The sequence below is a fragment of the Choristoneura fumiferana genome, chromosome 17 (assembly GCF_025370935.1).
Source record: "Choristoneura fumiferana chromosome 17, NRCan_CFum_1, whole genome shotgun sequence".
Lineage (NCBI taxonomy): Eukaryota > Metazoa > Arthropoda > Insecta > Lepidoptera > Tortricidae > Choristoneura > Choristoneura fumiferana.
The window spans coordinates 4,979,089-5,003,734 of record NC_133488.1 but is presented as its reverse complement, the minus strand read 5'-3'; the positions used below and the strand labels follow the sequence as shown (position 1 = coordinate 5,003,734).

The 24,646-nt window shown below is 37.7% G+C and overlaps 1 protein-coding gene across 1 annotated transcript; it reads left to right on the top strand.

Annotated features, from left to right (window-relative positions):
• Window positions 1-4,134: 4,134 nt before the first annotated feature.
• On the top strand, window positions 4,135-23,683 carry LOC141436875 (probable cytochrome P450 49a1). The gene is made up of 9 exons (XM_074099966.1): window positions 4,135-4,266; window positions 6,149-6,282; window positions 17,406-17,500; window positions 18,958-19,068; window positions 19,503-19,655; window positions 20,063-20,272; window positions 20,718-20,862; window positions 21,326-21,565; window positions 22,737-23,683. Exons 1-9 carry the CDS (start codon window positions 4,230-4,232, stop codon window positions 23,052-23,054), a joined length of 1,443 nt encoding a protein of 480 aa, XP_073956067.1. The 5' UTR covers window positions 4,135-4,229; the 3' UTR covers window positions 23,055-23,683.
• Window positions 23,684-24,646: the final 963 nt, after the last annotated feature.

The window sequence follows — 24,646 nt, the reverse complement described above, 5'->3', positions numbered from 1 at the left end:
AATATAACTATATGTAATTGTTTACATATCGATGTTTAGAGCTTATCCACACTGCGATATTTATTGTCGCAAATTATATATTCGTAAATAATTATTGAATCCGTACCGAATTGCATTCAATTTGCATCAGATCACAGATTTTTTTCCACGCATTTTTTTTACCGCCAGTGCGGATACTCGTATAAGATTCAATGTGTTACAGAATTGCGAGAAAAAAACCGCGCGGTGAAAATTATTAGTGCGGACAGTACCACTACCATGAGTTAACAGTGACCGTACCTACTCGATAGCGACGGCGTAAATTATTTGTATGGAGAATTGTACAGCGCCTCTACAAATAATTTACGCCGTCGCTATCGAGTAGGTACGGTCACTGTTAACTCATGGTAGTGGTACAGGGCCTTACAACGACACAAGTGAATCGTTCCGCTAGGTAGAGCGGTGATCCACGTAAAGCAATGAAATGAAACTTAGCAGGTACTTAAGAACTGAATAATGAAACCCAAGATTGAGAGAATAATAATGACGTTGTTTCCAAATGTCGATAGATATTATGAAATAATGGTACTTTCGTTTTGGTTTATAAATTATAAACTATTACATACCATACTAATTAAGCTGACAAAGCTTAATTACTGATAAATTAATTACGAGTACGTAATGACTATGGAATGGCAGAATATACTAATTAAGCTGACAAAGCTTAATTACTGATAAATTAATTACGAGTAGGTACGTAATGACTATGGAATGGCAGAATATAGTTTTGTTTGAATTGTTAAACCTATTTAAATGTAAACTGGATAAGTCTAGCTAAAAATATATATTTTTTCTAATGAAAATATTTAATATCCTGACTTTTATTATAAATGCATAAACAAGTCAGTTTGTTTGTTTATTGTTACACTTTCAAACTAAAAGAACTGAATCTATCGTGATGAAATTTGTCGTGAAGATAGTTTGGGATCCTGAAAAGCATATAGGGCAGTTCCCGCGGGCGCGGGACTAACGAATTTTTCACAGACTAAGTCGCAAGCGAATGCTAGTAATTGATAAAAACAGAACAATGCCACGATACACCCAATTGTTTCTAGGAATTTCATCACGTGTTACCTGTCTCAAATCATATTAATACATCACCGTTACAATGACGAAGTTCCTTTCACCTAAAACAATGAAGATTTCTTTACAAATTAAGGGTGGGGGGTCTCATCGACTAATGCAATTACTAGCTGTTGCACCCGTCTTCGTCTGAGTCTCGTAGTAATTTTATATGTTCCCTAAATAACAATCATCATCATTATCAATCAACATCATCATCTCAGCCGTAGGACGTCCACTGTTGGACAAAGGCCCCCCCATAGACCTCCAGTTGCTTCGGTAAATAAAAATATAGCTATTAACTGTTGCACATGACTTCATCTGCAAAGAATTCGTTTGCCGCGCGTCCACCGGAATTATAATTATTTCCGGGATAAAAACTATTCTATGTCCTTTTCAGGACCTCAACCTATCTCTAGCCTTACAAAATTTAATCACGATTGATGGAGTACTTTAAGCACGAAAATGTAACAAGCTAACAAATTTATAAAAAAACAAATATACTGTTTTTCTGAATTAGTAAGGATAGTTAGAATTAATTAAGTCGAATTGTTGGTGTCATAAATTCATAACTCTTGACACACTTTGCCATAAACATTAACAAATTAAAACGTCGACTCATGCAAATTACAATATTTTATTATCAACACGACAACAGAATGTGCAATAAAACAAAATTATCGATACTTTTTTTGCGGGACATCCCTAGTCCAATAATAAGCCGGTATACCGGCAGAGAACAACTCACGCATTAACGAAACGCGCGAGCTAGCGACGAGACTGGCCGTCAAGAAAAACAAATTGAATAAAAAAAAAAATTTTTTTTTGAAAATCGAATGCAAGTGAATTGTTTGAATATGGTTCAGTGACGACGAAGGATATTTTAGTTTTTTTTTTAAGTTTGGTGTGACTTTTGTGCGTAATTTTGTTTTTTATTATTATTTAAATATGGCGAAGTCCACTCTTTTGATCCGGCAATGCGTGTAAGTACTTTATTACCGTAAATAATTTGTAACAGCTTTTCTTTGTTATTCATTTTATAATTAAGTACTACAGCGTATTGTTTACAAACATGTTTTGTAAGAGTTCAGTGACTTTTTCTATATTCACATAAATTATCCCAAATCTATTGTTTTCTACTACATACTCCTTTTAATAAACCTAAAACAACTAAGTTTAAAACATTAACCAAAGCCAATTAACTAAATCAAAAGTAATCTAAAGAAACAATGACTCATAACATAACTACAAAAATACAAGCGCGCAATCGCAACCGGTAATTTGCATGTTCTTCAACGAACTTAAAGCGGGACTTGACACTTCCTTATTATCAGCCTTCCATTGAAACTTTATTACACGTAACATAACACTTTCGTGGTATCAAAGCAGCGATGTCTGCAACAAACCGTTGTGTCACACAACTTTTGTATTCCCAACCTTGAACTTAGTACTAGCTGCGCATAAAGTTTCGCATTTTATATCCAGACCGCATTCTTACCGCGCAGATGCTACTTGCCCTGCTAAAGGTCCTAAGCATCAATCAGTTCACATAAAAACTGAATGTTACTGCGTTATAAGAAGGTTTGAAGTTCAATGGCAACTGTAATGATGCATCGCTGACCGGTTCCCGAAATAAAAACAAAAGATAGCTACTCCCACATACTTTTAAGGAATTAAAGTGACAATACGTATGTCTGAGTTAGGTCCCGTTTAAAATTAATCCTACTAATATTTTGTGTTGTGTGAAAGTTTTGTGAGTATGTGTGTGTGTGTGTGTGTGTGTTACAACTTAACACTAAAACGAATGAACGGATTTATCGAAAATACAAACTGAGACATGGATGCACAGAACAACCAAAAAAACAGACCAGCTCTGCGAATCGAACCCAGCTCCTCAGCATTCTGTGCTGCGTGCCATACCCCTACACTACCACTGGACAGGAGTACAGATATGTATTTCTCCTATGCTGAGGACCTGGGCTCGATTCCCAGCGCTGGTCTATTTTTCTGGTTGTTCTGTGCATCCATGTCTCAATTTGTATTTCCGCTATGGTTTTACGGATGACCGTAAAAGTAACAAATTTTGGAGTTGATATAAAAAATACAAAAGGACTCCAAATCACCAATCATGACCGGATTTAGATTAAATTTAGTATGTAGATAGCTGGACTTCTGGAATAACACAGGCTACTTTTTATCCCGATATTCCTACGGGATAGGGATAAAATCTTGAAATTTCAATCGCTGGGGTTTAGAGTTGAAATTTTGGCCAGTTATTCTTAGTTAACACAAACTCAATGAAGATATCGGTATACATTTTGGGATTTCCCAGGGGAATTTTGTAAAATCCCGGAATTTCAATTGTAACTACCAGATCGAATAGTTTACGCGTGCGAAGCCGCGGGTAAACTCTAGTTTGATAATATACGTTTACAATTTCGATTTTTCTCTATTGTGTTGTAATACAAAGACGTGTTTAACACTCTGGGGATTCAATTATCATCAGATAGGTACAATAAATCCAGCACGCGATACTACGACGAGATTGTGAGAGTTGCGGGCAACCGGTGCATGCAAGTGGCGAGTTGTCGTTCGTAGTGGCGTTCTAAGGTGAAGGCCTTTGCTCAGCAGTGGACGTATTAAACAAATATCTTATTTTGAACTTAAACATTGATTTATTGACAATTAAAAATAATAAAATAGATAATACATTAAATAAAAAAACTATACTAGACTTAAAAAACCTATATAAAATAAAAATAAATATCATGGGACAATTGAAACCAATCGACCTAGTCCCCAACTAAGCAAAGCTTACTACTATACTATGGGTACTAGGATCGAACCCGGGAACTCAAGCTTCGTTATTAGGTTATCTAATAAGTAATAACCACTGGCTATTCACTCGGCGCCACCTACCTATTGCCTACCCTGCTGCCTACTCAGTGCACATCATCACTGATGATAACAAATAAATTTCTCCTCAGAATCCCCGCCAGGCCCGTCACGTCGGATCGACGTCGTCGCGTCGCACGTCGTCGTCCCCGCAGCGCCGCGCCGCCGCCGCGCCGGCGATCGCGACGAGCCTCAAGCCTTTCGGAGATATCCCAGGCCCGCTGGCCTTGCCTATGTTGAGGCATTCTGCCCACGTCTTACCCAGGATCGGTAAGGATACCAGTACACAGGGTGTAGAGTCTACATCCTACGAGACAATCCTTAAAAGAAAATGTTGTGGTGTGGTTTCGTAACACTTGGAAATAAGTATCAAAAAGGTCAGTCCACACTAAGTCCAGAGCTAGAAGAAAAGGTTCAAAAACTGCTGATCTTTAGTAATTATAATTTAAAGGGAGTTGAAGAAGAAGAGTTTCTTCAGAAATCTCTAAAAATCCTTGGCGTGCTTCTTTCAGAAACATATAAAAACATCTGAACTTGCCATCTGGGACTTTTTCTTACAAGCTTTTATTTAACTTGCCCTGCTTGTTGTTATTGTTGTTGTTTTTGTTGAGTTTATTTTGACTTATTTCCAGTGGTCGAGTTGACTTAAAATTTGGTATACATAATATTATGTAACTAAGCTGTAGGCTTGCTGCATGACTATTTAAAGAGTCAACAAAAGTACAAGCAAGAAAAAAACTTGTTATACAAATTAAATTTTTAACAGAAACTATTTAACCTATACGCAACCCATTGTTTAGTTCAGGCCAAAATATAGACCCTGCACCGCAAGGATTAGCTATTTAAGTATAGTGTCTAATCTTAGACCACAATTTAGACCATGTTGAACCAGACGTCGCAACTAAAACAGGATCCAACTCGGATTAAACCCTTCTATATATAGAAACTAACTGGACAGACAAACAAATATAAAGCAAAACTGGACGGACAGCTTTCCATGATGTGGCAAAGGGTTTTAAGATATCTTAGTGTTGAAATAACTCCATTGGCATTTTCTTTTAGGTCACCCAAGAGACCTTGAGACTTGTAAAGTAAAGAAACAAGAAATATAATGTTTACAATTATAATACAATATAACGCAATTGTGATAAGACTCACCAAAATAGTCTATGTTAGTTTGCGTTTTAAATGTTGTCACCAGACATCGTGTAGGTATGTCTGCCGTCTGGTTTGAGCATGTCTAATCACAATGAGCGTTTATACCTGCTGAGCTGGCAACGTTGCATTTTTGTTAGTTTTTTTCGATTATTCCATTCTATCAGACAACATTTTTAATTTTCATTCAATTTTATGGAATAATCGAGAAAAACTAACAAAAATGCAACGTTGCCAGTTCAGCAGGTATACGCTCTTAATGCAGGCCTGTCGCTTTTATATCATTTAAAATAGCCAACAAAAAAGTGACGTCCTTATAAATTATCTGTATACCAAATCGTCTAAACTATTTCAAAGCGTTCAACCTGACTTCTGGGTGAGTCAGAAAAAGACACATTGCAATAAACGACTAAACAAGAGCGTCCTTAGCACCCCCCAGCAGCGAATCAGACATAGCTCGAAGAGTATGCAAGTTGAAGTGGCATTTGCGGGCCACATCGCTCGAGGCACAGGAAAACGTTGAGGTAGAAAAGTCCTCAACTGGCGACCACGAACCGGAAGATGAAACGTTGGCAGGCCTACCACTAGATGGATTGACGTCATCGTGAGAGTTAACAGCATCGGTGGATGCAAATGTAATTCTAAAGGGGATGCCCTTGTTCAGCAGTGGACGTGTTCTGGCTGATGATGAAGATGATGGCGATGAATTAGCGAGTCACGTACGGCTTCTCTTGCCATCTTGGTGATATTCTCCTTTTATCCCCCTCAAATCTCCAGTTAACTTTCACCATACAGATCTACTGGGCCTGCCTTGACGCACTCTACCCTTAGGTGGTGAATCGCGACTTCTTACTGTTAAAATGTCTTTATGATACTCTCTTCTTCTCCAGTCAACTTTAACCATACAATAGGCCTGCTGGACCTGCTTTGGAACATTAAATAGCGAATCGCGTCTTATTTTGCAAAAAAATATTCATGGTATTTCTTTCTTCTCCAGGTAATTTTCACCATACAGTTGGCCTGGGTCTGCTGGAAGGCCTGCGCGAGCGTTACGGAGACCTAGTTCGTCTAGCCAAAGCCTCTCGCAAACGACCCGTGTTGTATGTCTTCGATCCTGAGATGATGAGAGAGGTAAGGGACACATAATCGGCATAATTAACTGAATATTCACGCGAAGGAGCCGACAGAAACTTTGTATTTACAGTAAATAAACAGAAATTAACAATTAAATTATATCTACCAACTACATACAACTATCCTGAAGTTAATAACTAAGCTATTTGTACTATAGATTTTAGTTGAAAATACCATATTTTCTATTGAAATCCTTTAAAAAGAAGGTATAAAATATGTTAATGATAATTCAAATACAAAGACTTTACTCCAACATTAGAATTTTTTTTATAAGATTAGATTCACTTTCTTGCAACAATTTTCCGAGATAGTCAATATTTAGATATCTGAGGTTTCCTTTTTTAGCTCAGACAGTAGAAAAAAAAACTTTTTTTAAATCATTCGTATATTGCAATTGCAATGTGTTAAAATGCTTCAACATTCACATTCAACACTTTGGTTCACATTTTGTCAAATTCGGAAAGCATTATTTGCTTGCGTGATCGACCTATTCGTCTAATGTGTGTGTTTAGTCTATGTCCAGCTACATATTTGTATATTACTTGATACTATAATAATGATTATAAAACTAGTTATTCCGATGCTGGCTAGATAGGCTAATGTGTAGTTAAATAAATCGCTAGTTTATTCAACTATCAATGATTTATTAGAAAGAAAGAAAGAAAGAAGACATTTATTCACTTACACAGAAGACACACATATACAGCAAAATTAACACAAATAAAATAAAAAATACAGAAAAACACATGAAAACATTAAATACAATATATACAATGTTGTGTGTCCCCGCGAAAGTGAAACGGTCGCTGACTCAGCATTATGCTGAAGCGTTAAACGCCTGCAGCGCTGATTTTCTGCCAGAACCGTCTGTGACTCACGGAACGATACACAAATATAATAAATAAATAAACCACTTATCTATACATACACAAATAAACTTAAGAGAAAAAATAATAATAATAACTATAACAAACCAAGAAATAAATAAATTACAACGAACAATAATTAAAAGAAAGAAGAAAAAATGGATTGTTTAAAAACATCAGGCCGGCATATCAATGTGGTTGGCATGTCAAAGTGCTGGATAGGGAAAGGATTTTTGGAGCGTCAACAAGTAATCCTTCAGCTTGCGCTTGAAGGTATACCCACTACACGCTCCTTGGATAGGGGGAGGAATATCATTCCAGCACTTGGACGCCGCAAACTTAAAACTTCCGCGGAATGCTGCAGTCCGGTGCTTGGGCACAAGAGCCATTGCGCTCCTGCGCTCACTCCTCGACCAAACAATTTTACTGTGGAGGTACAATGGGGTCCTGTAGCGTCTCACACCAAACAGCAGGGTAGCGAGGTGCATGCGCCTGCGTGCAGACATGTTCAACAAGTTAGCGGCGTTCAGGTACGGAGTGATGTGGCAGCGGGGAGGGACACGGAAACAAAAACGAGCGCATGCGTTTTGCACCCGCTGTAAAAGCCTCTTAGAACGACCAACAATGCAGCCGTCATAAACAACATCACAATAGTTTAATCTGGACAATATAAGCGATTCACAAAGGTCAACACGCAAATCGACACTAAGGTAATCGCGTATATTGTACAGAACTTTGAGACGGTAGAAGCAGTTACTCACAACTTTTAAAATGTGGTTCTCAAAGCTCAGCTTGCCGTCCATAAGGAGGCCAAGGTTGTTAGCTTCTACCACCCGTTCTATTGGATCACCCATGACGGCAACATTCTCGGTAGCCAGAGCATCAATAGCATTCTGAATTTGATGTCTCGATCCAAATACTATGTACTTCGATTTGCCGGGATTGAGGACCAAACAGTTGCTCTCTGACCAAGCAGAAACACGATCGAGGTCTGCATTGATGGCGTTTACAGCTATGGACGTTTCTGACGGCGCGCAGGAGACGTACAGTTGAAGATCGTCCGCGTAAAGATGGTATCCACTGCTCTTTATACTGTTGACAATATCAGAACTGTACAATATAAACAGCAGAGGACCCAGTATCGAACCCTGCGGCACACCCCGTGTCACAGGGCAAAGAGAGGACCGCAGAGGACTACCATCCAGCCCACGCAATACGATGGTCTGCGCACGGTCAGTCAGATAACTGTTAAACCATTTTATCGTCGTTACATCAAATCCATAATACGACATCTTAGATAATAGCAAGGAATGCTAATGCAGTCAAAAGCCCTGGAGAAATCTAAAAGCACTAAAATGGTACTCTTACCAGCATCCTGAGCCTGTAAAATATTATCAACTACATCTAGTAACGCAGTAACTGTCGAACGACCCTTGCGAAAACCAGATTGCAGTTCAGGTAGGATGTTGTATTTCTCCAAGTATTCCGACAGCTGGTCGCAAACCACCCTTTCTATTATCTTTGATGCACAGGGAAGGATACTAATAGGACGGAGATCGGATAGATTAACAGGGTTAGGTTTTTTGGGTAAGGGGTCACTTGAGCGATTTTCCAATCAGTCGGGAAAGTCATAGTATCAATGCTCTTATTGATGATGAAAGTCAGTATCTTAGAAGTCACCGGGAGAGTCATAAGTAGCATGTCAATGGCAATAGAGTCATGTCCTTTTGCAGTCGTTTTAATAGAGGTCATAATTTTTGTCACAGCTTCTATTGTCGTTGGTAAAATAGTAAATTTTTTGTCACTTTGTCTATCAAATTCATACCGTGTCAAGTCAGATATAGATGCAGCAGGTTTACCAGGTATATTTAAGAAATGGCGGTTTATTAAATCGGGGTCGTTAAAGTGTGTCGGTAGGTCAGTCTGCGTCTGTGAGTCTGGAAGGACAGTGCGCTTTAAGTTTTTCCAGAGTGTCTTTGAGTCGGTAATGTCGTTGATGTGGTGCTCGAAGTAGGCTCGTTTACATAATCATTCATACCATAATATCGTTGTCCTATTAGAATGTAGACAGCATCCTCCTTCTTGTTTATCAAAGCATCACACCATATAAATAAGTACTCGTAAGTTGTTTAATAAAACCGGTACCACACATACTGGCACAAAAATAAACATGATACCTACCTGGTTGTTTTTGCGCGTCAACTAAATTAAAAACAAAACCAAGCTACTGCAGAACAAAATTAAAAGTAAACAGAATTAGAAAGCATATACATTGTAATGTAACCAGCCAGTCGCGTTTGCAATTCGAGAATTTCAACTTTCGGGTCGCTTCGTTTGTGGCGGTCCTCGGCAGTCACTTTCGCACACTCACTTTTAGAAACTGAATTTAGAACTCGAAGGTGCAATGACTTATTCCAGATTTCTTTTCACTTTACATAGACATGTTAAGATAACGGTCCAAATACCGAACTCGGCTGTATGTATAGTAGATGTTATTGAAGATATTCTAACTATGGTGTCATTTTACGATGATTGCTGTGACAGTTTTTAGTGCATTAAACAGCAAACAGAGCCGTGGTGGCCTAGTGGTTTGACCTATGGCCTCTCAAGCTGAGGATCGTGGGTACAAATCCCGGCTCACACCTCTGACAACATCGTGAGGTAACACAAACCTGCGAAGCAATTCAATGGTGCGTGTGAAGTTCCCAATCCGCACTGGGCCCGCGTGGGAACTACGGCCCAAGCCCTCTCATTCAGAGAGGAGGCCTGTGCCCAGCAGTAGGACGTATATAGGCTGGGATGATGATGATGAAACAGCAAACTTACTTCTTACCTTTTCTATTCCATGCATTGCTTTTTTTTTATAATAAACTTACCTATTAGAATTGCCTTGTTTTGTTATAATTATACAAAGCACGGTTTCAAAAAAATACACACAGAAAAATAACAGCTTAACTTTAAGTAGAAAGCGCCTGATTGGCTTGGTCTTAGCCAACATGGGGCGCTAGGTACTACGAAATTCGAAAATCCTGGAGCTATACTACGAAGTGCACAATATCGAACTTTGTATCTTGCCATCCCTCTGGTGCTAGTATTATCTAATACGAGAGATAGAGAGAGAGGGACGGTACGATACGAAATTCGAACGTATATGTAGCCCCCCAGCCAGCACTAGACCATAAAAAGTAATTGTATGCTGCTTACGCCCAGCATAAATAGACATCACACTATATGAAAGAAAGAAAGAAAGAAAAGAAAGAAAATACATTTACTTATTCGGAACAGTGACAGAATAATTACATAGAAGTAAGACAAAGAAAATAATGCCGGCTCAAGAGCTGGCGCTGGTCTTCCGGTGGGACCGTGAGGCCGTCATTGCACGCTGCACGTGCGACCGGACCGTGCCTAATTGTGAACGTGACTGTCTATGGTCAGCGCTACCAACACAAGCCAAGCATGACATTGACATTGACAACTGACACGGTCAACCACACGTGCAGCAAGCAAGACGATATGAATAAGACGATATGCCGTTTTAAACTTTCGTGATTTTCACTCATAATCCCCATACCCATAACACAAGCTTTGCTAAGCTTACTTTGGGACTAGGTCAATTGGTGTGAATTGTCCCGTGATATTTATTTATTTATTTTAATCAAAATACCATAAACGTCTTATCACGCTAAAACACACGAGTAATCAATCCTCGACGTTTCAACCACATTGCAGTGGCCGTGGTCACGAGTAGACTGAAGTGAAGTGTAGGGTGTCAAGTCTAGCAGCGCGAGTCCTTCGAACTACCCGCACTTGGTCATTTTTATTTGTCACCCCATCACACATCACACCGACACAACACCAACAACGTCTGATCGTCCCTCCTATTCATCCCGACGCCGACACTTATTTATTACAGGGATCCACGAAGACGAAAGCTTATATCCATCGTCCCAGTTAAAATTTTTGTGCTTTTTTTATTTCAACCGCTTCACGTACCTTCTTGAGTAGAAATGACGTTCCGTGGAGAGGATTTTGGGATTGTGAAACTCAATCCAGTGGTTTGGTTTGGTCCTGACTCCAATCAAATGTTCGGCTATGGCTGACTTATTCACTTGGCGATTTTTAACAGCTAGTAGTAGCTAGTAGTGGTAGTTCGAAGGACTCGCGCTGCTAGGCAGACTTGATACCCTACATTTCAGTCTACTCGTGACCACGGCCACTAGTTGAAACAAATGTTATATGGATCATCATAAAGTGCCCAACCTTGTAAGCCCTCTATCAGGGCCCTGCTTGTAGTGCCACTGCACTGCCAATAATATCGAATAGCATACAAGGCTTTGAGTACTTAGGCTCCTTAAAATTACTCTAGCATTGACTTAGAAATAAAAAAATACTCTACCATTGATTAGATTCGGTATCATTTTTATGTAGAGGTTCGAAATGACGGTACAATGTTACTGACCCTTGTTGTTTAATAATTAAATGTAGTACAACTCTTAAAGATAACAGTTTAGCTTGCACTTTGTTTGAGGGCTAACTGCCAAAATGGTTTCAAAATAAAGACTTAACTTACTCCTATTTAAGGTCTATTTATTTACCGAATGCGTTATCTAAATATTCTATAAACTGTTTTAAGGGGTTAGCTCGTTATCAATTGACGTAAAGATGCCAAAGGTCATGTTTATGTACATAGCAGATAACATTTCGCTCGTTGCGTGATTCTTATCATGGCATAAAAATGTTCTATTTTTAGCACCGAGCTAGTTGGAACGCTTTAAGCGCTCGGTTACTTTATGTGATAAACGCTGCGTAAACGCAATGCATTTGACGCACATCAATTTGCATCAGATAATCTAATTACCAAACTTTGTCTTACGCGGTGAGCGCAGCGGCAAGTGTGTTTTTAGTAATTGGATTATCTGATGCGTGTCATACGCATTGCGTTTAACGCAGCGTTTATCGCAAAAACAACCGAGCGCTTTAATTTAAGTGAAAATCATTAAGTCGATTGGATAACTTCTTGTAGTCTTATATCACTCTATTACATAAGTCTACTAGATCTGTGTCTGTCTGACTATTAGGTATGCGTAACTAACATTTTTTAACACAACTCTTGAGCAGTCAATTTGTTAGTAGTCAATGTTGTTTAAAATATTCTAAGTCTAATACTCAAAGTTCTAATACTCAAAAACGTGTTTAAATTAACCTAACCAATAAAAATTTGGGAAACCCCCGACATACAATGTCTAAGAACCATCGCTAGAAACCCTGCTTTCAAATAAAAAAACCGCATTCAAATCGGTTCACCCGTTTAAGAGCTACGGTTACAGACAGACACACAGACAGACCGACAGACACACATAGCGGACAAACTTATAACACCCCTCTTTTTGCGTCGTGGGTTAAAAAACGTGTTTAAAAAAAGAATAAAAATGTGCATAGTTTTGTTTTTTTTACTCTAAATTACAAGGACATCTTTGAAAAGTTGTTCTCGAGCCATCTTTAAGATTATTTGCTTGGACAAAATATTCAAAACTGCAATGCAGTGTTTTATTAACGGTGAAGCTGTTCCGCGCACGTAAAATTGCACGATGTCAGTGCAAGTGCACAACGCAGGACACGTTTCAGCGATTTGTTATCTAAAGCAACATTAAAACAGTGTTACCAAGTATTACCAACTTTATAAATACTTATTCTACAAACACTGGTGATTTAAAGAAAGAAAAGGGAATAAAATATTCGTGATTATTAAAGTTTCTTATTTAAAAGAGAAAAACGGAAACAGATTAATTGTCACGAAATAGTCCCAAGACAGCATGATGTCGGCCTTGCAACCAGCGCTGGTCTTAAAAGATTGCTATTAGTACTTTAATTTTTAGTTAGAGGTTTAGTTTAAAAATTAGTACCAAGCCTGATTTGAAACCACTAATATGTGAACAAGTATTTTTTGTGTATTTTTTGTTACAATAAGATGAGATACTTGTAGAGTTTTGGCCTGGTCAGACGGATATGGCAAACGCTCTCGGTAACAATTTAATTTATTTGTGCGCAACCGGAAATAAGAAGTGAAAGTTCTCATAAAATCCTGTCTTCAAAATCCTTTGGTAGTAACCGTACAATACAGCCGTATTTTGGTTATAACTGCAAACTTTAAGGTAGTTTGTAAAAAAATTACCTATCGTATAAAGAAAAGAATAAACTATCATATATTTTTAGGGTTCCGGAGCCAAAATGGCAAAAACGGAACCCTTATAGTTTCGCCATGTCTGTCTGTCTGTCTGTCTGTTCGTCAGCGGCTTTGCTCAGGGACTATCAAAGCTAGAAAGCTGTAATTTTGCACGAATATGTATGTAAACTATGCCGACAAAATAGTACAATATAAATTTCAAGAAAAAAAATTTTTTAATGTAAGTACCTCCCATAGGCGTAAAGTGGGGGTGTTTTTTTTTTCATCCAACCTTATAGTGTGGGATATCGTTGGATATGTCTTTTATAATCAATAGGGGGTTGCTAAAACAATTTTTCGATTCAGTGATTTGTTTGCAAAATATTCAACTTTAAAGTGCAAATTTTCATTAAAATCGAGCGTCCCCCCCCTCTAAAATCTAAACCGGTGTGTGGAAAAATTTGAAAAAATTCAGGATGGTAGTAAGTATATAAAACTTTCAAGGAAAACTATAACGGCTAAGTTTTCTTGAGAATTATTAGTAGTTTAAGAGTAAATAGCAGCCCAAGGTATAAAATATACCTAAAATTGGAAGATTCAGTATAAAATACGAAATCCTTAGAAAAATATTACTTATTTTTTTCGTAATGACTACGGAACCCTATTTTGGGTGTGTCGGCCGACATGCTTTTGGCCGGTTTTTCACTTATTCAGCACGGAATGTATCACTACATGATCTTTACTTTGTTTTCAAAACGTCGCTGACATCGACAAGTGTTTGTTACAAATCCGCTTGTCTCTTGTGTAAAATTATTGTACGTAGTAGGTACATTACTGATAGAAAAAAAAACAATCTTTAATTACGATCTGGTATTTAATGCTAAACTTGAAAATTTCAATAATATCGCTACATAACACTTTAAGCTAATCAACTTAGAAAGGTTGAAAAACACCCGACATTGTCATTTCAAAGTTCAATAAGTACGAGTAACTCAAAAACGACTGAATCAATTTTTATGAAACATAGCTAAGATAGTTCTTACTTCACAAGGAAAATCTTTCACGAAAAAAAAGCCGCATCGAAATATATATTTAAACCAACGTCTGGTTACTATTTGTGTTCATTTAAAAAATACACGCTGCATACGAACTGACCTTAAAGGTCTTACAAACCTTTTAAATAAAACCGCTTAAACCAAGCCACGCGTCGCTGACGCCGGCGCACGCGCCGACCACGTGCTAGTTATCTTAATTTATGTGTTATTGTTCGTAGCCCGTTTGTTTTGATACATTCTATGCGCATGGGTGCACTGCACTGACATTGCATTAGCTTGATGATGTATTAATTTATTAGAAAATTCACTGTGCACTCAATAAAAGTAATAAAAAACTGGTTAAGTCATGGAAACCGAAACATTTCTAAGTGTCAATTATTATAAATGGTTCGAAGTATTTGACACCAACAAATAATTGACACACCTTTTATGAGTTGTCGAAATCGATCCGCCATAAATCTTGTATGTTGATAATCGGATGTGACGTCACTTGTTGGTCAACTCAATTAACTGTTTGTATACAGAATGATTTCAGGGTCGTGATTCCAACTATTATTTTCTGACTCAGTAAATGACTGCGATGCGAACTGTTTATGCTGATGTCTTATGGGTATTTATTTTAATGTTAAAAAGTTTTTTAATTAAAATTATGGTCATCCTACTTTTTAATCTCCAACCTTTTTGAAAACTAACCGTCTTTGCTAGAATACTTAAAAAATTATGAGTAGGTATAATAATGTCACATTACGTCAAAGTCAATCAACATGAAAATAAAGATTGAAAGAGTAGGGTGACCATAATCATTGGAAGCGGCCTGCATCCACCTTGAACCCGCGGTTTTAACCAGGTTATCCATCCATTTCGTTGGTGAACGTCCTACGCCTATCAGTAAGGTGTGAATGAATAAAACTGCCTATATTGCTGTCTGTTGCTTTGCCACCAAAAATGGCGTTGCGTTGGTGTGCCAAGGTAGATAACTAGTTTTGGCCATTAATATGGACTTACGAGGCACATGGACTATGGAGGAAAGTACTTAGGTCCTTTCAGTAAATTACTTGCAATTAGGTGTGTTCGGGTGGTTTATTATTGGCTTGTATTCACGGAAGAATGTTTTAGAAGTAATGTGCAAGCTGTGCAAGCGTTGTCGTCCTTAATTTGTCACATTATTTATTTTAATGGATTGCCAAGGTAACGACTATAAAATAAAGCTACAATAATTAATGATAATGGTACAAAATACTTGTAAGTGAAAATACAACCGAATTCATAACCTCCTTTTTTTAATTCGGTCAAAAAAGGAAGAAAACATAATCAAACAAAAAACAAATTCGGTTCATTAAATGATATATTTATTTATTTATTTATGTATTAGGTACATTCGGTGTCGTAACATTTATACGCAAGTAGTATGAAAAGTGCATAGTTAAGTTAAAGAAACAACTGCATATGACCTTCAACAAAAATGTTTCACTTGTGATGATCCAAAAGTATGTCAATATAGCCTCTCGTAGCGGGGGTAAAACGCATCAAATGAAAGACTCAAGACTTAAGGCCAAAAACACCCTCAGACTTTCTCTGCCCCCCTCGCTGAAACTCGGGCGGCTAACCATCTCGGGCTTATGACTTATTAAGACTCACGTTAATCCCTCGTTATAAAATATGCTATTTTGAGATAGAAAAAAATATAAATCTGTTCAATAAATATAATAAATTCCATGATTAATAATGACATGACCAGAAAAAGTAATTTTTCATAAAAATAGGTAAGTATAGAAAGTAAGGATATTTACAGTTCTTTACTGGTGAACAAAAATCGTGTCACTTTCCATAAAAAGTTTGGAATACATTCATAGATTCTTGGTTAATTTAGTACCTTGTATAGCGAGAGACACCACAATAGAGAGATTTAAGTTATACGACGACGTACGAAAAGTGGCCCATTAGGTTTGCTTGCCAAATCATTTACGTAATTATTGACGCCTTTTCGATCTTTTTGCACGTTCTGAACGAGTGTTTTTTTGTTAATACAGACATTGACCTAGGTATCGCTGGATTATGATGAACAATAAATAAAAAAACAATATCCCGATTAAAACTTCTAAAGTACAAGAAAGCCCGTGGATAAAACTGGATTACTGTAAATCCATAAATAACACAATATCGACATTCAGTAATCTACTTTCAGATGATTACACTTAATGGTATCGTACGCCTCAAAATTTCAAGTCGTTTTAAGATTATAAAGTACTAGCTATTTCCCGCGGCTTCGCTTCCATTAATATGGAACTTTGCCATTTAGTGTCAAATGTCAAAACGGCTACTGCTGTACGATGTGTCAGTCACCTGCATTCATATTTGCCTCAGCGGAGCGTGCAACCAAGGCGTATAAAGGGGTGAGGGGGGGAGCGGTCCGTGCCCACCCCAGCATGGTCTGTGCCCACCCCAGGATGTTGGGCTACCGATTCGAAATTCTATAATACTGATATCTTCACACAAAAACCCAGGCCAGGCCCACCCTGAAAAATAGCCTAGATACGTCCTACCAGCCTTTGAAATAGAGTTTTATTCGTATTAGATATATGCACGCTTTAAAGTGTTAGATATGGTAGTGGTGACTGCACTGGAGCTAATTGAGAGAGTACGATAAATACGATTTTTTCCGATAAAGTACGATGAAGAGACATTATAACACTACATCTGTAACTTTACGTCGTAAAGGGGGGGCGGAGGGGGCGGTCCGCCCCGGGTGCCAAGCGCCAAGGGGTGACAACAACTTTAATAATTTTAATAAACAATAAAATTAATAAAATCCTGCTTAAGCTCCACAATGATCCAAGCGAGATTAACCAATCTTTCGATTTTATTAATTAAAAGGGACAGGGAAGTCAATTTTGATTATGTGATCATATATTTTAATAAAATACAAAACCGCCCGGGGTGCCAATCTACCCTACGCCGCCACTGGCTTAACCCATAGTGTGCTTACAACAAAGTACTTATGAAGTTGACTTAACTTATGAACTTGCTTCTTTACAGGTGTACGAAAGCTGTTCAACGGAACCGCCTCGCTGGGATTTGAAGTCTCCCCTACACGCCCAGAGAACTGCTGCCGGAGGCTGCCCCTTCCATGGGTAAGTTTGCTATTACCAAGACTATCGGAACTGCGGGTACAACCTCAAGAGTTCACTGTGTCTATTTTTTTTAATACAGAAAGTATTCTGTACTTCTAGATTTAATGTCTTTCTTGTCCTGTACACCTAAAATTATACAGTGTAGGAGCGGCGTCTCTTAACACAAGCATATAATGCTTAAAAGGAGGCGCCAACTCAGATTTTGTGTTATGTCTTAAGATAATGATTAAACTATTATTATTATAGACGACCAGATGGCCTAGTGGTTAGAGAACCTGACTACGAAGCTTGAGGTCCCGGGTTCGATTCCCGTGTCGAGGCAGATATTTGTACGAAAAATACGAATGTTTGTTCTCGGATCTTGGGTGTTTAATATTTATTTAGGTATGTATTTATCTAAACAATTATATTTATCCGTTGCTTACCACCCATAACACAAGCTTTGCTAAGCTTACTTTGAGACTAGGTCAATTGGTGTGAATTGTCCCGCGATATTTATTTATTCAGATTATAGGTAAATCTACAAAAAACCTATGGTTAAAGTAACTGGAAATTTCGCACGAAACTTGGAAACTTGGCCCTTGGGCACCGGACACAGGAAAAGATGTGGAAAAAATTATCGTATGAATCGGATTCTCTATTGAAACATTGTAAACATACGATAAGGATAAAACAATAGGTACTTCATGAGTTAATTACTGCACTTAATTGACCCGTGGGTCATAAATCAGCGTTGTTAGTTGAATTGACTTGAGTCACATGTTAAGTGACTAAGATAAATTTATACTTAACTACTAATACAGTTACATAATTTTACTACGTAACATAACTCATAAGCTACAAAGTTGATTATGAATTTCTGTTGCATTTTGATTCTTTTATGCATTCTAATTAATTGAAGAAGCTAATAGTAAATTAAGTTTTAAAATAAACCAATAAAACGTGTTATAAAAATATCCCAAATATTCATAAAAGAAGATACTGCAACGTCAGTCAACAACATGAATTGGCATATACATTTTAACAGAAGGGTACAGTGTCCTATGATTCTTGTCGTTTGTCACTCCAGAAATACTATTATACTTAGATACGAACTCACAATATAACAAGGACCATCTAACAAACCTTATGCTTAGATATTTTCATAAAACTACATAATAGTGAGCACAAAGATAAAACGCTTCTTTGACGGTGACTGAATGTAATACAGGCTTTTTAGTTACTAAAATGTGTAATACTTTTCTTCGCGCTGATGATACACAGGCATCTAAAATTCTATGTACATTTAACGCATTTCTTAATGTGATGGATGGCATCTCCATTTATTCGAACAAAACAAACAGAGACGGCATCACAGATACTGTCATATTACATTTATCAAAGACTGTTAATGTTGAAATGGGAGCTTAGAGTATTTAATCAAATTTATTTTATTACATTGCCATGTGTTTATTCAGGGACGAGACAAAGGCAATCTGGACTTCCGTCAGAGCCTTGCTACAAGATCCAGCTCTGGTGAATAATTTCGAAAAAGCCTTCGATGATATTGCTATCGACGTCACACGGAGGTAAGTTTCATATTACAGTCCTCCTGATTAGGTTTGCAGTTCGAACTGTCTCTCGTATTGTTCCATCAGTTGCTATTATAACCACAAAACAATTTAATAATATGTATGACGTTTTGAATTCACATTGGGATCTCGTGAGCAATAAAACCTGTTTTTTATGAGATTAATGATTCTAAAAATGAAAGCTTTTCGATGGCTATAGCCGAAATTTGCTCTCCCTTCTTTTGGTTTACCATGAAGAGCGTTAAATTCGATTGCAATTTAGCTTCTTTCTTTACAAGTAGGGCTCTGTTGACACTGGACAAATTTGTAAGGAACCATCAGTGCGTGAGTCCGACTCGCACGTGGCGGGTTTTATTAGAAAGATGAAAAAATGCTTATTTACGGTCCCAAAAATTTTTTTATACATAAATTGATAGACTATTTGTCTGAAGGTTTGGTGAATTAAGGAGCGCTGAGAACGCTTTGAACGAAGACTTGGAGACTGAGGTGTACCGCTGGGCTTTGGAGACTTTGGGCTTGGCGACGCTAGGAATAAGACTCGGATGCCTGGCAGGACCAACACACGTACCCACAGCAGACACCAGGTGAGTTGTGGTATCATTAGTTCCCATTCCAGGCTAGAAAAACATAGAGCTGAATACTGATAGAGCAAAGATTTGCCAGCTTTTACTAAAGAGGAACTTACGGAACAGCTGGCTGTTCCTAGCTTTTTATTTAGCTGTTCCTAGAATTGTTGTCGATTGTTCTTGAGGAAATAATCCAGATTTGGACCAGATTCTACTCATGGATATTCAGCATAATAATATTAAATTCATGTATTTCGGACAACTTGGTCCAAAGGATAATGATGCACCCTCGTGAGATTGCCCTAAAACTGAACTTACACTCCCACCTTTTGAATAATCCCATTTAATTTTTGTAGATAAAATAATTTAATTTAATTTAAAAAGCGTGCAAGTGCTTAACTAAAAAAATACTATTTTTTACACAGAAAACCAGAAAAAACGTCAATGGACGACGACATCCCAGACCTTTGTTCACTCTCGAAGCGCTGCGTCAGCGGTCTCACTCCCGCTGAGGCGCTGGTCCGGTGTGCGAGGGAGATAGCTGACTCCAGCTACTTGGTGCGAAGCGAGGGAACACTGAAACCAGAGTCCAAGACTTTTAATGCAGCGCTGAAAGCTTTTGATAAGCATTATAGGTAAGTTTTTAAACCCCTGTGTCCTTCAGGAAGGGCGAGAATCGGTCAAGAAAGAAACCAAAGGGAAAAGATCCAAGCATCCCGCAGATCCTAAAGGGAGAATACATACTTCTCTCCCGGCTTTCCAGCAAATGGCAGAAGCAAGTCTCTGTGCGTAAATAAGAAACCCCTCCAACTGTCTCCTCCCCGTAGTAGGCGTTAAGGAGTTAAGAACGTTTAGCGGCACTGTCTGGGCCCTTTCCCTCCCAGTCCTCCATAATGGATTTTTCCCGATTGCACGCCCTCTAAGCACCTCGTATAAAATTTAAAACCTAAAAACAAGTAAACTAAAGCAAGGGCCTAGTGCCTTTGGTCTTTAAGCCGACCATTTTCCGATAAGATCAAAAGTAGTCGGATCTCTACCAATTTAGAACCACAAGTTATTTTAACTGAATTTACTTTTCAGCCTTACAGAGCACTTTCTTCTCCAAGCAATTCTGGAAAAGAGCGGAGAAACGAGACCAGAACAAGCCTTTCTGAACCAACTGAGGCCATTGCAGCAGCGAGTACTGCCGCTGGTCGCTGATGTTTTGCTAGCTGGAGTGGACCCAGTAAGTTACATTTGAGACTTACGAGTATATGGGCAAAGGGTTGTGAAACAGAGTGCGCTCTAAGACCATCTGAGGCCGTTTGCTGGCGTGAACCGTGAGTGGCCTGATAACAAAAAAAAATAAGATAATTAAAAGTAATGAGACTAAGTATCGATTTTTCAATAGAATACTTCAGAAGAGAGTTGGGTTAGCTTGACTGTAAAAAGATTTTTCATACGAATTTTTGATTCAAAATTTTGTCACGTCAAAAGGTTAAAACGCCTCTTTGAACATCGACCAATGCAGCGAAACATTTGCCAGCCATAATAATGAAATCCTAAAAACATTAAAAAGTTTTCGGTAAATCTAACCCAACCACCTGCAGCTGCTTGAATCGATTTTAGGACACTTTAACAAATTTTTAGATGACCAGATAAATTAAATTCCAATTTGCGAAAAACTAAACCTTCAAACTTTTCCACAGCTAGCTCAATCAGCCCTAGCCATGCTCTACCACCTCTCCCTGAATCCCGCCCAGCAACAAAGAGCTCATGATGAGATCTGCTGGGCAGCCGCCTCCGTGGAAGCTGGAGCTGGGAACCAGAAGTTGTCCTACATTGCTGCTTGTGTCAGTGAATCCATGAGACTCCATCCTGCAACTGGTGGCGTTGTGCGAAGAAGTACCGAAGAGCTCAGTGTTGGGGGCTATGAAGTTCCTGCTGGGGTATGTCTTTTCTCTCTTTAAATCCATAATTTTAACAAAGAGCACATATCGAGGATTCTCTATGAAAGCTGGTTGTGTAGGCCAGGGCCAGGAGTTGCATTAGCTGCTTATCCCGGAGAGTTCAAGAGCCTGCGTTTTGCTGCGAGTAGTATCGTGAGAAGGAGTATTTATTATTGAGATATTATCATGTGGTGCATAAGAGAAATTCGTGTCGTGGGTGGTGTAGCGGTATAGCACGCGGCACGGAATACTGGGGACCTGGGTTCGATTCCCAGCATTGGTCTCTTTTTCTGGTTTTTCGGTGCATCTATGTTTCAGTTTGTATTTTCGATATGGGTTTTACGGGATGAAGTAAAAGTAACAAAATTTGGAGTTGAAATAAAAAATACAAAAATACTCCCAAACCCAATCAAAAGAATTATTTTGTGTCGTTGCTATCCGCCATTAACTCGAGAAACGTAATAGGAAATTTATTTATTTATTTTAAGAACACAGTCGTACAGTAATGAAATGAAATGAAGTTTTTCCAAAACAGATAAGACAATCTGGACATCAATGAACACGTTTTTGAATTACAAAACACGATTTTTTAAATTCGTACCATTAAATGCTACAAGGTATTTTGAAGACTGTTTTACAAATATAAACAGCCTTCACTGCGACATTACTCTCAAAATGAATACTTGAGAATTCGCGACGAGAGTCTGAAGTATATAACCTAAGTTCAGCTGAGCATCCTTAAGCTAATTAACTGTCTGTAAGTTAGTAACTGTACGGCTAAAGACTGACTTAGTAGCTTGCTTTGTAACTTTAGGTACGACTAAGTACTCGACTACCTATACACGCTAACTATGACGGCAGTCAGTAGACGGGAAGAGGTAGTATATGTTTACCATTTGAACTTAATGTCTTGAAATGTTACATTTTCAAACTATCCTCTTAAAAAAATTGCATTTCGAAATGACATATCTGATCTAAGTTTTTAATTTCATATCCTGGGAAACACTTAAGACAGTTTTATCCTGGTAAATTTCATAGTTACGGCGGGATAGCAATAAATTTAAGTCAAGATCAGATTCTAAAGCAACCATTTTTCAATTTACATATACAGGGCGTTCCAACGAGGTAAAAATAAAATATACCTAATCATTTCCATTTTCTTCTTTTAAAGGTGGACATAGTCTTAGCACATGGTGTTTCGGGCAAATCTGAAAAGCAGTGGGGCCGAGCGAAAGCCTTCATTCCTGAACGCTGGTGCGACGTCGGTTGGGAGCCATTGAAAGCCTCCCGGGCCCATCCTCTGGCATCTTTGCCCTTTGGCACGTCTTGCCCGGCCTCTGGCATCGCTGGCAACATGCTGGCAACATTGGCAACTAGGGTTTTAAAGAAATTCAGGCTGGAATGGCACGGGCCAGCGCCAAATATGGCGACGACTGGAGTGAACAAGGTTCAACCGCCGTATTATTTTGTTTTGCAGAATGCGCATTAAATTTTCGTGTTTAAAATATGTATAGGCATATTTTCTCATTGAATGTATTTTATTGGAAACATTGCTTAGATTTTTACAAGATCTTTTTTGACTTGCAATTTTTGTATGTTTGTTTATTCGAATTTTGCACGTAGAATTTCACCCATTTCTAGTGATCGGATTGGTTTGTTTGGCAAGGATACGAGTATGTAGTTTGAATGACAATGTAAAATTAAAGTCAGCAAAAATTGGAGTCAACAAAAAGTTATTTTTTTTTTGTTTCATAAACTGAATAAAAGTGATAAATAACGAATGATTTTAAGTACCTAATAACTTAAACAATGGATTTGTTTTTTTTGGCTCTACTATATCTATAGAGCACTGACACTAGAATTTAGATTGGTTATTTGGAGTCTTTTTTTATTTTTATTTCAACTCCAAATTTGTTACTTTTAAGGTCATCCCGTAAAAAACGTATCCCTTTGAGTTTGTATTTTTGCGTCACACAAACGCCTAACTGAATTAATCTATGTTAATATGTGTTAGGTTAACTATTAAACCGCCTCAAAATTGTTCCTTAATTAAATATTACTGATAAGTATTTTTACATATAAGTATCTAAAATCCAAATAAAATGGTTATGAACAATCTATGTTGTTTGATTTGAATTATAAATCGCACGACAACCTTTAATTATTGGTATTGCAAATATGAATGCCCGACCTGAATCGATCTTTTACAAAATCATTTTCAATGCGATGTCAGATTCATAACCAAGTACGACCGCCGAAAAAAGTTAATTTAGATGTTGTTAATTGAGATATTCAGTCGTCCGTCTATGTAAAAAATATTCAAATCCGTTCAAGAAACTGTTTTCATCACACTTGCTTGTCAATGATGTTATGCCTGTATACTATAAAGGAAATAAATTAATTAATTTAAAAAATAATGTTCCCGCGGGCATAATGGATTTACGTATAGTTTTTTCCTCGCCAGGGAGGAAAATATAGTTTTAAAATTTGCAAACAAGTTAGTATTTACGTCATTTCAGACTGAAGTTATATCTTTAAAACTTATCTATGACCCAATTTAACACCACAAAACTTATCTACGCTTCATGAAACTTCGTTATTTGAATATATTATTTTAAATTTATATGTATCAAATTGTTTTGCAATAGTTTTAGCAAATATTTTTTAGCATGTTGAAAGAATCTGGCCGTATGACCATTCGAATTCTAAACTAAACACAGTCCTTAGCATTATTTATGGTAGACGACTTGAAAAAAGGTCGAAGAAAGTGACAATCAGGGGGGCTACTATGAAATTCAAAATTCGAAGTTCTTATCGTAAGTACCGCTGACCTTTAAAACCTCTAAAACCCTCAAATTCCTATCTCAAACATCTTGCACATCAATTTCAAGACTTAGGGGCTGTTTCACCATCAATGATTAGTGTTAACTTACGGTTAAATGTGATGCCGTCTCCGTCTATTCGAACAAAACAAATAGTGACGGCATCACATTTAACCGTAAGTTAACACTAATCAATGGATGATGAAACAGTCCCTAAAGCTTTACTAGTAATTAAGTATACAGCAAGGGATTAAATGAA